The following is a 14390-nucleotide window of genomic DNA, read 5'->3' on the forward strand; positions in this document are numbered from 1 at the left end:
TCTGACGAGCGAAGCTCCTCAGTGCACAAAATTGGTCTATGTGCGGCCACGGCCACGCGTTCCCACTGAGGTTCCCTATCTAATACGAGTGCCGTTTTATAGCGCTGTGTTTCTTGATGCTGCGAGTGCCGGGAAACATGTGGCTAAATGTGCTATGGGACATTAAATCCCATCCAGAGTATTTCAGACCTGTGACCGATTCAAAACTACGCCGGGGACTGGTAAAATTACATTGAGGACAGGGAAATTGGGTAGAGAATGGACAGGTGCCCCACTGGATTCAATTACTCCACCAGCCCAAGGTCTTTGAACACATGAGCAAAAATAAAGCAAACAGCCTCCCAAGTAGAGCAGGATGATTTCTCTTGCAAAATGCATGGATTGGAGAATAGTTCATGCAAATTGTGTGCGTCAAATGAATCCCAGTCTCTTCCATCAGTCTAGTCGCCAGATGGAGTGACAGGGTAACTCTTCTCCATTCCAGCCGGGATTTGTGGTGTCATGACATGCAGTCTTGTATGAATGCATGTTCTTTCTTTTCTCTTTGCCTGCAGGATCATATACCAGCCCCTTACCAGCCGGACTCCAGCAGTAATCCTTCATCAACTACGTCTTCGACGCCGTCATCTCCAGCGCCGCCTCTACCTCCCAGCGCGACACCTCCTTCACCCCTTCACCCTTCATCACAGTGCACCCGGCAGCAGAAACAATTCAACTTGCCAGGTACAACACTTCAGTGTTCCTTATGTTCAGTCGAAAGGTGTTGATGTAGAAGAAACCTTTTTCCGAGTTTACTCTGCTGTTGGGGAAACATTTCAACTTGAGAATTGAGAACAGCTTGTCCCATTCTCCTCTGCCGTCTCCACCAGTGTTTTCCTGGCAAGGCTCCGCACTGGCACGCAAATGTGTAAAATTAGCCCAATGTATTTTCATAAACTGAAAATGATAGAGAAGTCCAGCTGATTAACACTGCGGGTGGACCCCATCACCCTATTCAAATGAAGGACGTCCACTAAGAGTGTCAACTTATTTCTCTTTGTGTTTTTCGCACATTTAAACAAAATTGCTAATTCATATTTGTAATTTTTCTTCTTATTTGGATTATAAATCTTAAATTCAAATCCCCCTGCCCCTCCTATCCCCAACCCACCAGGAGAGCAAAGCTCTCAACAAACATAGTTCAAAATTGATGATGGATCATCATTAAGGGCAGTGCGGTGGCAATGGCTAGCACTGCTTCCGCACAGCGCCAGGGAGCCAGGTTCGATTCTGACCTCCGGTGTCTGTGTGGAGTTTGCACTTTCTCCCAGTGTCTGTGCGGGTTTCCTCCAATTGCTCCAGTTTCCTCCCATAGTCCAAAGATGTGCAGGTTAGGTGGATTGGCTATGCTAAATTGGTCCTAGGTGGGGTTATGGGGATAGTGTGGAATTTGGGCCCAGGTAGGATGCTCTTTCAGAAGGTCAGTGGAGACTCGATGGCCGAATGGCCTCCATCTACACTATGGATTCTATGATTTTGGGTGTAATTTGATTCAGGTTGGCTGGAGAGTTGACAAGAACCTCATGTCACCTCCTTTGGGAAAGGCCCATTGCATTAAGTGCCCTAAGTAGCCAATGGTGGGCCTGATCCAGGCACAAGGACCTCGGGTGGAGAAATCTCGTTCCCACCCCCAATTAATCAGAGGCCTAATTTCTATAGTGCCATCAGGGGAACACTGGTAGTTGCCAGTAGTGCACCCACCAGAGGCCCAGAATAAGCATGACTCCATCACTTACCGATGCCTGGTTCCTTGATCACTTTGAACAAGAGATCCTCTGCCCCCGGGGAGTTGACTATCGGGTTTGCTTTTCAAGGTTACCTGTGTAGCAACTATCCCACCAGCCATTGGTTGAACGTAAACAACAATGGGATGAGGCCCTTAAGTGGACATTAATTACCCAATTAAGGGCCTCAGTTGGCATTGGGATGAAGAGCCATCACGAGCCTTCCCACCCAGACTTCATTTGGGCCGAGGTGAGAAGGTGGCTGGGTCCACATTCCGGCACCCTCCACCCAATTAAACACCACCCCCTTCCCTTTCCACCGACAAATTCATCCCAGAAGAGGGTATTAAATACCGTCCTTTATCTCCGATTCTCTGGGAGTGCAGCTCTCCACTGCAAGTGCAGCATCACAGAGTTACCCCATCATGTCAAGTGCCTACTGAGTTTGGTAAATAGCACAAAATAGGATTCTAACAGGGCACAGACAATTAATGATTGTCCTCATATACTGGAACAAACAATTTGGATAAATGCTTACAGTGCATGGCTTATTAAAAAAATTAATTTGTTTCTGTGACTGATAGGGAAATTCTAATGGCAATATTACATTAATCTAGAAAGAAATGGCGTCAGAACGAATAAAAATATATATTGAGCAGGCTTTCTTCTACAATGTCCTGCACTTTTCAATCACGGTTCGCATCGTGTTTGATTTTCTGGAAAGGCAGGTCTTTATTTATTTATCTCTATTGCCATACAGTGCAAAGCATATAGACACTGATTTAAAAATAAGAACATCAACAACAACAGCAGACAATACATACACAGAAATCTCACAAAGTTTATAACAAGTCTTCTGAAAGTCACCACATTTTCAGCATTGACAACAAAATCATGCAAAGCATTCCAAGAAACAATTCTACATGAAGTTCTTTTTAACGACTATCAAGAGGTGAACCAAATTTTTGTAGTTTATACTGATGACCACGCAAAATACTCTAATTGCGAGTAAAGAACTTTTCAGGCTTCGAGGTAGTAAGGCCATCTATCAATTTATAAACTTCAACAAACTCAAAAATCAATCTTCTCTTCTCTAAAGATTGTAATCCAAGAATGCTCTTCATAAATATTCCCCTCATGTAACATATCTTTGCACACTTTCTATAAGCTGTATATCTCTCTGAAAGTGTGGATTCCAAAGTGTGGATGCATACTCCAGATGTGGGCGTGCCAGCTGCTTTCAGGTAAACACTAACACTCCGACTCAAAAAGGATGCATTCAGCGCTCGTAAAACATTTTCTGCCTCTGTACTGTACTGCCTGAGCCACAAGATTTGTAAACTTCAAATTACTTGGAACAGTCCTAGCAAAATCCTTTTCAATTATGGAATGTGCTAAAAGCTGGCCATTGATACTGTGAATTACGAATATTGTGGCCAAAATGAAAAACCAAAACTTTTGCTACATGAAAGGTATGTTATCAGTACTTGGGCCACTGCACAATAGTAGAGCTCACTCTGGAGAAGTGTGTTTGAGGAGCCTGGGTTATTTTTCTTAAGTTCAAACAAAATTTGAATATCATCTGCATATTTCAAAGCTGTACTACGCTGAATCTGGCCATCATTGTCATTAATGTAAATCACAAATAAAAGTGACCCTCAGACGTGGGCAGCATGGTAGCACAGTGGTTAGCACAGTTGCTTCACAGCTCCAGGGTCCCAAGTTCGATTCCGGCTTGGGTCACTGTCTGTGCGGAGTCTGCACGTTCTCCCTGTGTCTGCATTTGTTTCCTCCGGGTGCTCAGGTTTCCAGAAAAATTCCAAAGTCCTTAGTGTCCAAAAAAGGGTTGGGTGGGGTTACGGGTGGAGGTGTGGAGATAGGGTGGAGGTATGGGCTTAGGTAAGATGCTTTTTCCAGGGGCCGGTGTGGACTCGATGGGCTGAATGGCCTCCTTCTGCACTGTAAATTCTATGATGATAACCTTCAGGGACTCCAGAAATGGAGGGCACTATCTAATCAAATTGGAACAGAGTCCCGTGATGAGCGCGTTTAGCCAGGTGTTTCCCTTGGCAGGGTGGCAACAGCAGTGTCAGGGAGGGCAACAACCTGGGGGCCTTCGATCCCCTGGGAGTCCCCGACAAGTGCCATTCTGTCTCCGTTTGTGAGGACCGCAACTGAACGGAGCTCGCCCGAGGTCTTTGAGGCGATGGGGTTAGATCACAACGCCTCGAGTAGATCAGGAGTGTGTATAGTAGAGTGAGACTAGCTAGCTAACTCTAATATGCAGATTTACAAAATAACAATCCTGCCCACAATGGGCGGGATTCAGATCACAACATCTCGTGAGATCGCGTTAGATCTCGCAAGGCATTGAGAGGCGTGACAATCCCAGAAGAGGAATCTCCTGTCATCTACCGGCCACGCCGTTCCGCCTTTTGGGCACAACGCGGCCAGTAGATTGTGCTCCATATGTGTTGGATTTGATAATTGCCCATTAACAGTGACAGCTTCCACACGGTCCAACAGAAATGATTTTAATGTTAATGTTTGCTTTTAATCCCAAATGAAGATAACTTGTTCAATAACCGCCTATGCAGCACTGAATTAAATGCCTCTGTCAACTCTACAAGTTACACCTTATAAAAATTCAAGGAACTGTGAGCCCTGAGAACCCCCAGGGATGAAGCCAAACTGGTTGCCCCCAATAAGACCATGCAACTTCCAAAAAGTCCAGAAGGCCCTACAACACAAGATTCCATTACCTTTACAATGTAGCAAGTCAAGCTGACTGGCCGATAATTCTCAGCATCTTTTTTGCTCCCTTTATAAAAAATAGGTACAAGAGGCAGTTTTCAATTCTTTGGGTGTTTCTCCATCTTCCAAACAACGTTTAAAGAGCAGACAAAGCTGATGCAATAAAAAAAATTACCTTATTTTCAGAACATAATGAGGTATCTTATTTAGTTCAGGAGGGGCAAAGTATTTGCATCTGAATAGCCTTTGTTAAAGACCATTCAGAGTGAAGTTTATGATCTCAATCGATCAGTTGTACATAGAGGGGCAACCGAGACTTGATCAGGGGCGAAATTCTCCAGAAACAGCGCGATGTCCGCCAACTGGCGTCCAAAACAGCGCAAATCAGTCGGGCATCGCGCCGCCCCAAAGGCACAGAATGCTCCGCATCTTTTGGGGCCGAGCCCCAACCTTAAGGGGCTAGGCCCGCTCTGGACGAATTTCCGCCCCGCCAGCTGGCGGAAAAGTCCTTTGGTGCCCCGCCAGCTGGCACGGAAATGACATCTCCGGGCGGCGCATGCGCGGGAGCGTCAGCGGCCGCTGACGGCATTCCCGCGCATGCGCAGTGGAGAGAGTTTCTTCCGCCTCCGCCATGGTGGAGACCGTGGCGAAGGCGGAAGGGAAAGAGTGCCCCCACGGCACAGGCCCGCCCGCGGATCGGTGGGCCCCGATCGCAGGCCAGGCCACCATGGGGGCACCCCCCCGGGGCCAGAATGCCCCGCGCCCCCTCCAGGAACCCGGAGTCCGCCCGCGTCGCCTTGTCTCGCCGGTAAGGTAGGTGGTTTAATCTACGCCGGTGGGACAGGCATTTTAGCGGCGGGACTTCGGCCCATCTGGGCCAGAGAATCGCAGCGGGGGGGGCCCGCCAACCGGCGCGGCGCGATTCCCGCCTCCGCCGAATATCCGGTGGTGGAGAATTCGGCAACCGGCGGGGGCGGGATTCACGCCAGCCCCCGGCGATTCTCCGACCCCGCGGGTGGTTGGAGATTCTCGCCCCTAAATCTTCAACAGTACAGACTGTTGAATAAAAATCACTAAATATCTGAACACATTGTTGTGGATTATTAGTGACTGTCCCAGTTACTGGATTAAATAGTGGACCAGTAACATTTTTAACTTTCTGTTTGGATTTCACATAGTTCCAGAATGATTTACTGTCCCCACTCTCTGCGACTGAATGTTCAACATTCAGCACAGCTTGTCACACTACAGATTTGAGATTGTTAGCAGATCTATTACAATTAATATGATTTTCTTCTGTCAGGGTGCTCCATAAGTCAACTCGGCTAACTGCTGTTGTCTCTTTGCATCTCGTACTTGCTCTATTTCCCAGAGTGGTTTTAATTTGTGACCCTAATTTTTTGTTGGAATACTTTCTCCAAAAGCCTCACAAATCACTGATGAATATTGTGCCCAGGCATCATCGATTGCATTATACAAGATAACTGCAGTCCAATCTTTCTCTTGCAAAAGTACCTGAAAATAATGCCAATCACCATTCACATAGATAAGTTTTGTAAAATTAACACTTTCTTGCCTTAACTCCAAGTTAAGGTCAGTTGGGATCTGAGCGTTTCCAAGTGATTGAACAATTTCAATAGGAACACCAAGAGCCAGGTCAGAAACTAAATCTATCCCCCGAGTCACTTGGTTGACATGCTGTGTAAATCTACTATCAAGAATTGCATCCGTAAGATCATCATATTGGGTCTCCACTGAAAGACCTCCCAGTCAATAGCAAGTAGATTAAAATCACCCGCAACTATTGCAAAATCTGTTTTTGGATCCCCTCCTGCACCAAATGAATTTTGTTGTTTGATATCACTTTCTTACGTTCAATGAGACGATCGGTAAACCTCTCCGACTGTATTGTAATACCAATAGGGATAGTATTAGTGGCCCAAGTGGAATCTTCAAATCCAGCATCATTCATGGGTAAACAAGACAGTGAGGTAAAATCCCCTCTAACATAAAGCAACACCCCTCCTCCACATCGATCAGTTTGGTCCTTTCTAAAACAGCAATAATATGACATAGTAAACACAACATTAGATAACTGAGGAGTTGCCCACGATTCGGTCACGACTACAAAAGGCAGTCATGTAAAAATACAACAAATGCAATTTGTTACAAATACCACGAGGAGGCCCCTGGTCACTGTCATGAGGAATTTGTACCCTGTCCCCTCTGTCTGCATGAGTCTCACCTCCACAACCCAAAGATGCACAGGACCGGTGGATTTGCCATGCTAAATTGACCCTTAATTGGAAAAAAAATTTTTTAAAGTTTTTTTTAAAAATACCACGAACAAACATTTTTAAAGCCCGATCAACATTTACTTGTTACCCCTAGCAGTCATAGGTCATTTCCAAGAATGTTCACAAACCCATTTCCCATCATTTCCTTGACAGTATTTCCAAATATGTCTATCATCGCATACACTGTAACTTTCCTATCGACCTTGTTCTCTCACTCTTCTGTCGAGTTCACACAAAAGTTTACCATTCTTTACAAAAGCAACTCGCTCATCTCTCGACCAGCTGGGACACACATGAATATTTGGGAGATGAGATGCCTTCTCTCCTAGGTTGGTCAAAGCAAGGACGGAATATCTAAGTATTAAATTGGGTTGGAAAAGTAGCTTTAAATAGTCAAGGGAAATTTCCTGATCTTTTTCCCACAAGTTCCATCATTGTTGGTTTTGACAAAAAATCCTATTTGTCACAATATTAAGATAAAAAAATCCATATCCAGTTCGTTTTTCTCAACTCTGGTACTTAGAATATCACGTTTCAACTTTACCCCCGGAGAGCTGAATGAATCGAACTCCGAACAACAGACGCAAAAGATCAAGGTGTTCCTGGTTAGAAAAGACAGTGTGCACCGCCTTTAATTTTATCCATTAAGAAGTCTTACAACATCGGGTTAAAGTCCAACAGGTTTGTTTTGAACCACTAGCTTTCGGAGCACTGCTCCTTCCTCAGGTGAATGAAGAGGTGGGTTCCAGGAACATATATATAGACAAAGTCAAAGATGTAAGACAATACTTTGAATGCGAGTCTTTGCAGGTAATTAAGTCTACAGGTCCATACGGAGCAACTGGAGCGAGGGATAATCACAGGTTAAAGAGGTGTGAATTGTCTCAAGCCAGGATAGTTGGTAGGATTTTGCAAGCCCAGGCCGGATGGTGGGGGGTGAATGTAATGTGACATAAATCCAAGGTCCCGGTTGAGGCCATACTCATGTGTGCGGAACCAGGCAGGAATGTTCCCTTCCAATCGGGGAACACTTCAGCAGCCAAGGGCATTCAGCCTCTGATCTTCAGGTAAGCGTTCTCCAAGACGGCCTTCAGGATGCGCGACAACGCAGAATCGCCGAGCTGAAACTTATAGCCAAGTTCTTCACACATGAGCACGGCCTCAACCAGGACCTTAGATTCATGTGCATTACATTTACCCCCCACCATCTGGCCTGGGCTTGCGAAATCCTACCAACTGTGAGACAATTCACACCTCTTTAATCTGTGATTATCGCTCTCTCCAGTTGCTCCATCTGGACCTGTAGACTTAATTACCTGCAAAGACTCGCATTCAAATTATCGTCTTGCATCTTTGACTTTGTCTACATATATGTTTCTGGAACACACCTCTTCATTCACCTGAGGAAGGAGCAGTGCTCCGAAAGCTAGTGATTCAAAACAAACCTGTTGGACTTTAACCTGGTGTTGTAAGACTTCTTACTGTGCTCGCCCCAGTCCAACGCCGGCATCTCCACATCATGTAAATTTGCTGACAAACTTTCAACCATCTTCAAAATAGCATTAATTTGATCGTCCAAATTGGGAAAATTCCGATGACCAGTAGCAATTGACACTGAATCCAGTAAAATAGTGCCAAGGAGAATAAGCACGGTTCTTCTGCTTTTGAACAAAAAATTCCCAGAAAATGTTTACATGCTTCGTAAGCATTTGCGGGCTATCAGTACCACCAACAAAAAATTTTTTTTTAATGTATTTTATTACAAATATGTATCAAAAAAGTTAAGCACATAATCACCCTGGGAAACATACTTCCCAACAGTCAACTATACAGTTTGTATACTTTTGTCCCCCCTTTTTCACCCCCCCCCCCCCCCCCCCCCGCGCCGAACAACTCCTCAAACACGGTCGCAAACACCTCCCACCTCGTCTCAAACCCCTCATCACCAAAAAAGTCTTGGTATGCACATCTATAACAAATCCAAAAATTACAAGATTTTGATGAGCAACTAATTCATCTATCACTAAAATATTTCTCCACTCCATGGCATATCTGGCAGAACAGCATGCCTGCCATCTTCTTTGTTGAGCACCAGACTCAACTTCCTGACATTGAATCCTGCCGCGGTTTTTACTCAAGTTGTATAATTATAAATATTCCAAAGGAGACAGGCCACCTTTGTGTGTTTCATCTCTTTCCCCGATGGTGCGCACCTACACATGCCTCTGACAAGTCTAGGGACACGATGTAACATGATAAAACAGAGTCCTATTTAGGACAGGTTTGGCGGTGTGTTTTTTGGTGCCTGCAACATGGAGAATGTCATCGCTAATTAACAAAACTTTGCTGGCTTTTTTGGTGTCGGCGATGAATGTCCAGACGAGGCCGCACTTACATTCATTACCTTCATTTCCTGCACTGATGAGCTCAGTTCGCCAGTGCAGGAAGAGTAGTCGCAGATGGGGCACCATTTTGAAATGCCACCCCAATCTTTCGATCCTGCTCAGTCACCCCACCGCAGCCTCTGGACCCCGCACTGCACCCAACGTACCTCTTACAGGGTCCTCTATTCCCCTCCCCACACCCCACCCCCACCCCACCCTCACTCCCGCTCTTAAGGGCTTGGCACCACTGGGCCCGACCCCTGACATGGGTAACCTAGTTCTCAGGCGCCTTGGCACTGCCAGCATGGCACCATGGCAGTGCCCCCGCCAACCTGGCAATACCCCTGAAGCCTGACACGACACGGGTGGTACTGCCTCTGTGCTAGGCTGACAGTGCCTAGGTGCTCGGGTGTCAGCAGGAGTGCAAAGGAACCACCCTGCCCATAGCCCAAACTCCCCGGTGTCTCCAGTGGTCTGTGAGACCCCTCCCCCCAGGTGCCTTACGCTTGTGTCTACTCACCTGTTCATTTAAAAAAAGTAAGATTATAATATATAAAGTAGAACAAATTTTTGCAGTGAGTATTTTTCTGTGCCATGAAATCCCCCCATTCATGCAATGTTCTAATTATCAATATCTTACGCCAACATTAAATGAGAGTAATTGACTACAGCTATGATTGAGTGAGGGAATGAGTTTCTTCATTAAAAGTTTAATTTCTCTTACTGTTCCAAACATAACAATAATTGACATGGTCTGATGATGGCTTTATGTAAATATTACTAAATATGTTACCGGATTCTCCATCGGCGGGATCCTCTGCTTCGCTGGCAGCTCAATCATGCCTGCGGATTCCCCGAAGGCATGGGGTGCCCACAATGGGAAACCCCATTGGCCGGCTGCTGGGACAAAGGATCCTGCGGCTGGCGGGGGCATGCCGCACCAGAAAATGGGTGAGGGGGGGGGTGGAGAATTCCGCCCACAGTGTTTGATAGAACAAAAATATTCCAATTAATAACTGATTTCTGGGAATATTCACATCGATATATTGGATCTTAAGGTTTTCCGTTAATTGCCATCTATTTTATGAGCCGATGTGCAAAGTGTCAGAATGTTTTAAAACTCAAGTCAGTAAACTCCTGTTCTCGCTCAACATGGTAATTCAGATTGCAAACCTGAAATAAAACTTGAGGTTGATGTTTACTTCTGGGAATAAAGCGGGTGAAATTGATCTTGTCGGAAGAGCAAGATAGTAAATCAGCAGTGAATTTTACCCCGTGGCCATTTCTACTCTTCCATACTGTGTAAATTGTTTTTCCCATAACATGTGTAAATTCTGTACTTTGCTCCGCGGGTCCGCTGAGTTTTAGTTTACTCGCAAAAGGTGGAAACTTCCTCTGTGCATAGAATGTAATAACACACTTCCTTATGTAAATGATTTTCATTTCCTTATACAATGCCAACTGCATTGGGGGGGAGGGGGGACCCAATTAATCTCTACCATGATAACCATTTTGACTACGTTTGCTGTGGCAGCATCAAGATTAAATAGTGAAAGGTCTCTTTGTGAAACAGTTTCCTGTGGAGCCTGACTCTCGCAACAAAAGAGCCCCATCCTCTTTGCTCCAGCAATGACACTTTTCAGGTCTTTCCCTCCCCCACTCCCCACCCGAGCTCTTTTAGGATTTGGGCAACACGTTTGACTTTGGCTTTGTTGCGTAAAGCTGATTCCAGAGGCACTGATGTCGGAAGGAAGACAAGAGCACACATGATCCTGACCATTTTCCTGTAGACACGCACCGTGATGTCCATCCCTTTCTTCACCGCAGTCGTTTCACTTGACGATGAGCAGTTGCATAGATTCCCACCACATCCCTTGAAGAATAATAAGCAACAGATGTCTCAGGGGCAGCTTAAGCTTGGATGTTAGCCTCTTCCCATCTCTATCATAAAATTCTCATGTAATTATTCCTGGAAGTGGTTTGAAATTTGATTCTCCCCCAACAAGTTCTAGCCATTGATTTTTACACATTAGAACGTAAACTGCCCAAAACAAGTAAAGAAATGATAATATGAAAATTGACAGTATAAGCCAGTGTTTTGTTCCTTCAATCATGAAATGATAGAATGTTCTGAGGTGATTGAGAGGAATGAGCCATGTTTTTTGAACATTGGGACAACCCAAATAGACTGCAGAAGCTTCTTACAATGCTGTCCATCGCTGTTTTCCGAAATGTGCATGTGCCGACATTCCACTGAGTCATCCAGCCGTCCGAGAGCAGAACCTGTGTAACACGGGGAAGTACATTTTTCCTTTACTCTTTTATGGGACGTGGATGTCACTGGCAAGGCCAGAAATTGTTGCCCTACTCGGTCATTTCAGAAGGTAATTAAGAGTCAACCATATTGCTGTGGGCTGGACTCACATATAGGCCAGACCAGGTACGAATGGCAGCTTTCCTTCACATTTGTGACCAAGGTAAGTTTTTAAAAATAATCGACGGTAGTTTCATGGTCACTGTTCCTGAAAAGAGCTGTACATTCCAGGTGTATTAATTGAATTTAAATTCCACATGCTGCCATGTTGGATTTTGAACCTGTGTTCCCAGAACATTATCCCTTGCCTCTGGATTACTAGTCAGGCACTGAGTGCTACTTCACCCCCAGAACTACAAGGTTGTGCCAGAAAATGTTCAATAATCCAGTGAGGACAAGTAGGGTAATGTATTGGACAGTTCACCTTTTTTTGTCCTTGAGTATCTGGGGAGTGATTAGACAGCAGTCTTTATAATGTATTTCTAACATGTGGGGTAGGGGGGTCAAGATACAGGCATTTATCTCTCGGGGCTTTAACCATCTGATAGCTGTGGCTACACCAGCCAGCCAACTGATCAGTGGATACACAAGGTGGGATATTCAGTTTCTTGTAGCATTGGGAAAGGCAGCGGACGAACCTGCAATCTCTGCCACCACCATTTGTGACAGTTCGGCATCACAATCCTGACCCATGTCCATTTCTAGAGAGGCCAGGTCAGAATCACTATGGCTTCCCACCACAAGCGACAGATAACCAATTGAGGGAGAGGCCTATAAAGGTCCCTTTCCCACACTGACTCGCACTTCCAGTCAGCATGTGGGCTTTGCATATTGGACCCAAGAGGGTCTTTACCATACCTGCACCCACATCCATCATGGCCAGCTCTCGTTGTCCCATTGAGAGGTTGCAGCTGCAAAATCACATTCAGGTAATTGTGTCCTTCTAAAATTTTTAATAATCTGACCTATTCTTCATGTTAAGACATCCCCTTGCTCCCTCTCTCTCCATGAATTGCCAGCTCTCCATTAGACCTCAGTGCTGGAAGGGCTTAATATTGGCCCTCCAGGTTCAGGAACCCACCCACCATCCTTAGTTGGATGGTGTTCCTGCTCTCTTGGCCATTAATTGACTGACATTTTAAAAATTGAGGTGGGAGTATCGTGAATGTGATGTATGGGGTAGGGGACCAGAACGGGCTCTTAAAGCACCTGATAACGGATTCGGTTTCCAGATTCTTGTTGGACTTTGCAGTTACATCAGTGGATGGTTTAAGGTTAAACTGAAGAAGCTCCAATCGATGTGAAAAATAAAATAGGTTCTTTTTGGGTGATATTCAATTCTAAGTTATTTTTGATAACTATCCAATTGGGATACATCCATCAATTCACCGTTTTGAAAGAAAATAAATGATAGGATCCAGCTCTGTTCAATAATTAATATATTTTGCATCTGGCTGTTGATATCCATTGTAGGTTTGCTTAGTAACCCACAGGAAGCTGATCTTACTATAACTGCAAAGCCAGTGCCTGTGATTAGCTGGGACACCAATGGTTTCTATGGTAACAGGGAACAGGACATCAGCAACATCAGAAATTGTACGAAAGTGACAATAATTTGACAGCAGGTTCTTCACCTGCACAACAAAATCTTGAAAAGCTAGTAATTTTCAGTCTGATCCTTTGGGATACGGTGGTCACCTTTTAAATACAGTCAACATCCATTTTAAATGGGTTTTAGAATGTTATTTTTCTTTTAAATCAGGTATACTCTCTAACATTCGGTTGAGGGCAATCACAAGCAGTGACTTGCTTGAGGGTCACAGCCACACAAGCCCGCCACAAGGTAACTCAATTTTTAACTGGTCTATATTTGCATATCTTGAAGTAAATAGTTTGCCACCCAATTTTCTGTTGTATCACAGAGATTCTTGATAATCCCACAATATGAAGAATGCTTTAATCTGAATGCTCAAAATGTTACGGGCTGTTTTGTTTGAACACAGTGTGGTAGTCTGGTATGTTACAAACTCTGCTCATTATGACAGTCATAATTGGAAAACTCAGTGACTGTTCAGCTGGAAATGTATAATTGACTCACATATGCCCTTACAGGAGAAGGAACAAAGGAGTGCAAGATATCCTTGGTGCTCTATTTAAGTGTAATTAATAGTAATGACACCACCCTGAAAATAGTAGAATTTAACGAAAGTGAGAAACACCATGATCCAGAAGAATGTCGAGGAAGGAAAATCAATAGAAAGAAGTTGAAATATGTTGATGACATCTTCTATCCTATTTTGTTGGGTGTATGTTGCTCTTGTTGACCGCATATTGAGGCAGCTTTTAAGAATCTGTGCTCCTGGCACGGATTTTGCACTGGGAATTGAATGAATGTAAAGCTCAAAAGGACTGCTGATCTCAGCACCTGAACGTTCAATATGCTTTTCTGCAAATGACATTCTGGATTGAGAAGATGCATTCGTAAGATCTATGGTACGATCTATCTGAGTGCCAGGAAATGTTTGTGGTGTGTGTAGCTGAGTTGCCGCAATGGCAATGCATCAGTCCTTCTTGGAACTTCACTTTTAGTGAGAATGGAATGCATCCCTCCCCACCCCAAGCCTGTTAAATGTAACAACGTGATGGCCTTGAGTTTTCACTAATTTATGTTAATTCTTTCAACACTTTTCAGCCAAAATCAGTGCAACAAATTCGCGATAAATTTGAAGTGCAAATTGAATTTCAATGATCTTTAGGAGTTTTTAAAATTGTTCTTCAGGGCCCGGGTTCGATCCCGGTCCTGGGTCACTGTCCGTGTGGAGTTTGCAAATTCTCCCTGGGTCTGCGTGGGTTTCACCTCCACGACCCAAAGATGTGC

The 14390-nt window shown here is 44.6% G+C and overlaps 1 protein-coding gene across 1 annotated transcript in view; it reads left to right on the forward strand.

Moving 5' to 3' along the window:
* The window catches only part of ksr2 (kinase suppressor of ras 2), an 815194-nt gene that overhangs the window by 584496 nt on the left and 216308 nt on the right, over positions 1 to 14390 (forward strand). The window contains exons 10-11 of the mRNA XM_072496823.1: positions 555 to 723; positions 13275 to 13355. Coding sequence (XP_072352924.1) covers positions 555 to 723; positions 13275 to 13355 — 250 coding nt within the window. The remainder of the gene's footprint in view (positions 1 to 554; positions 724 to 13274; positions 13356 to 14390) is intronic.

The sequence above is a fragment of the Scyliorhinus torazame genome, chromosome 1 (genome assembly GCF_047496885.1).
Source record: "Scyliorhinus torazame isolate Kashiwa2021f chromosome 1, sScyTor2.1, whole genome shotgun sequence".
Taxonomy (NCBI): domain Eukaryota; kingdom Metazoa; phylum Chordata; class Chondrichthyes; order Carcharhiniformes; family Scyliorhinidae; genus Scyliorhinus; species Scyliorhinus torazame.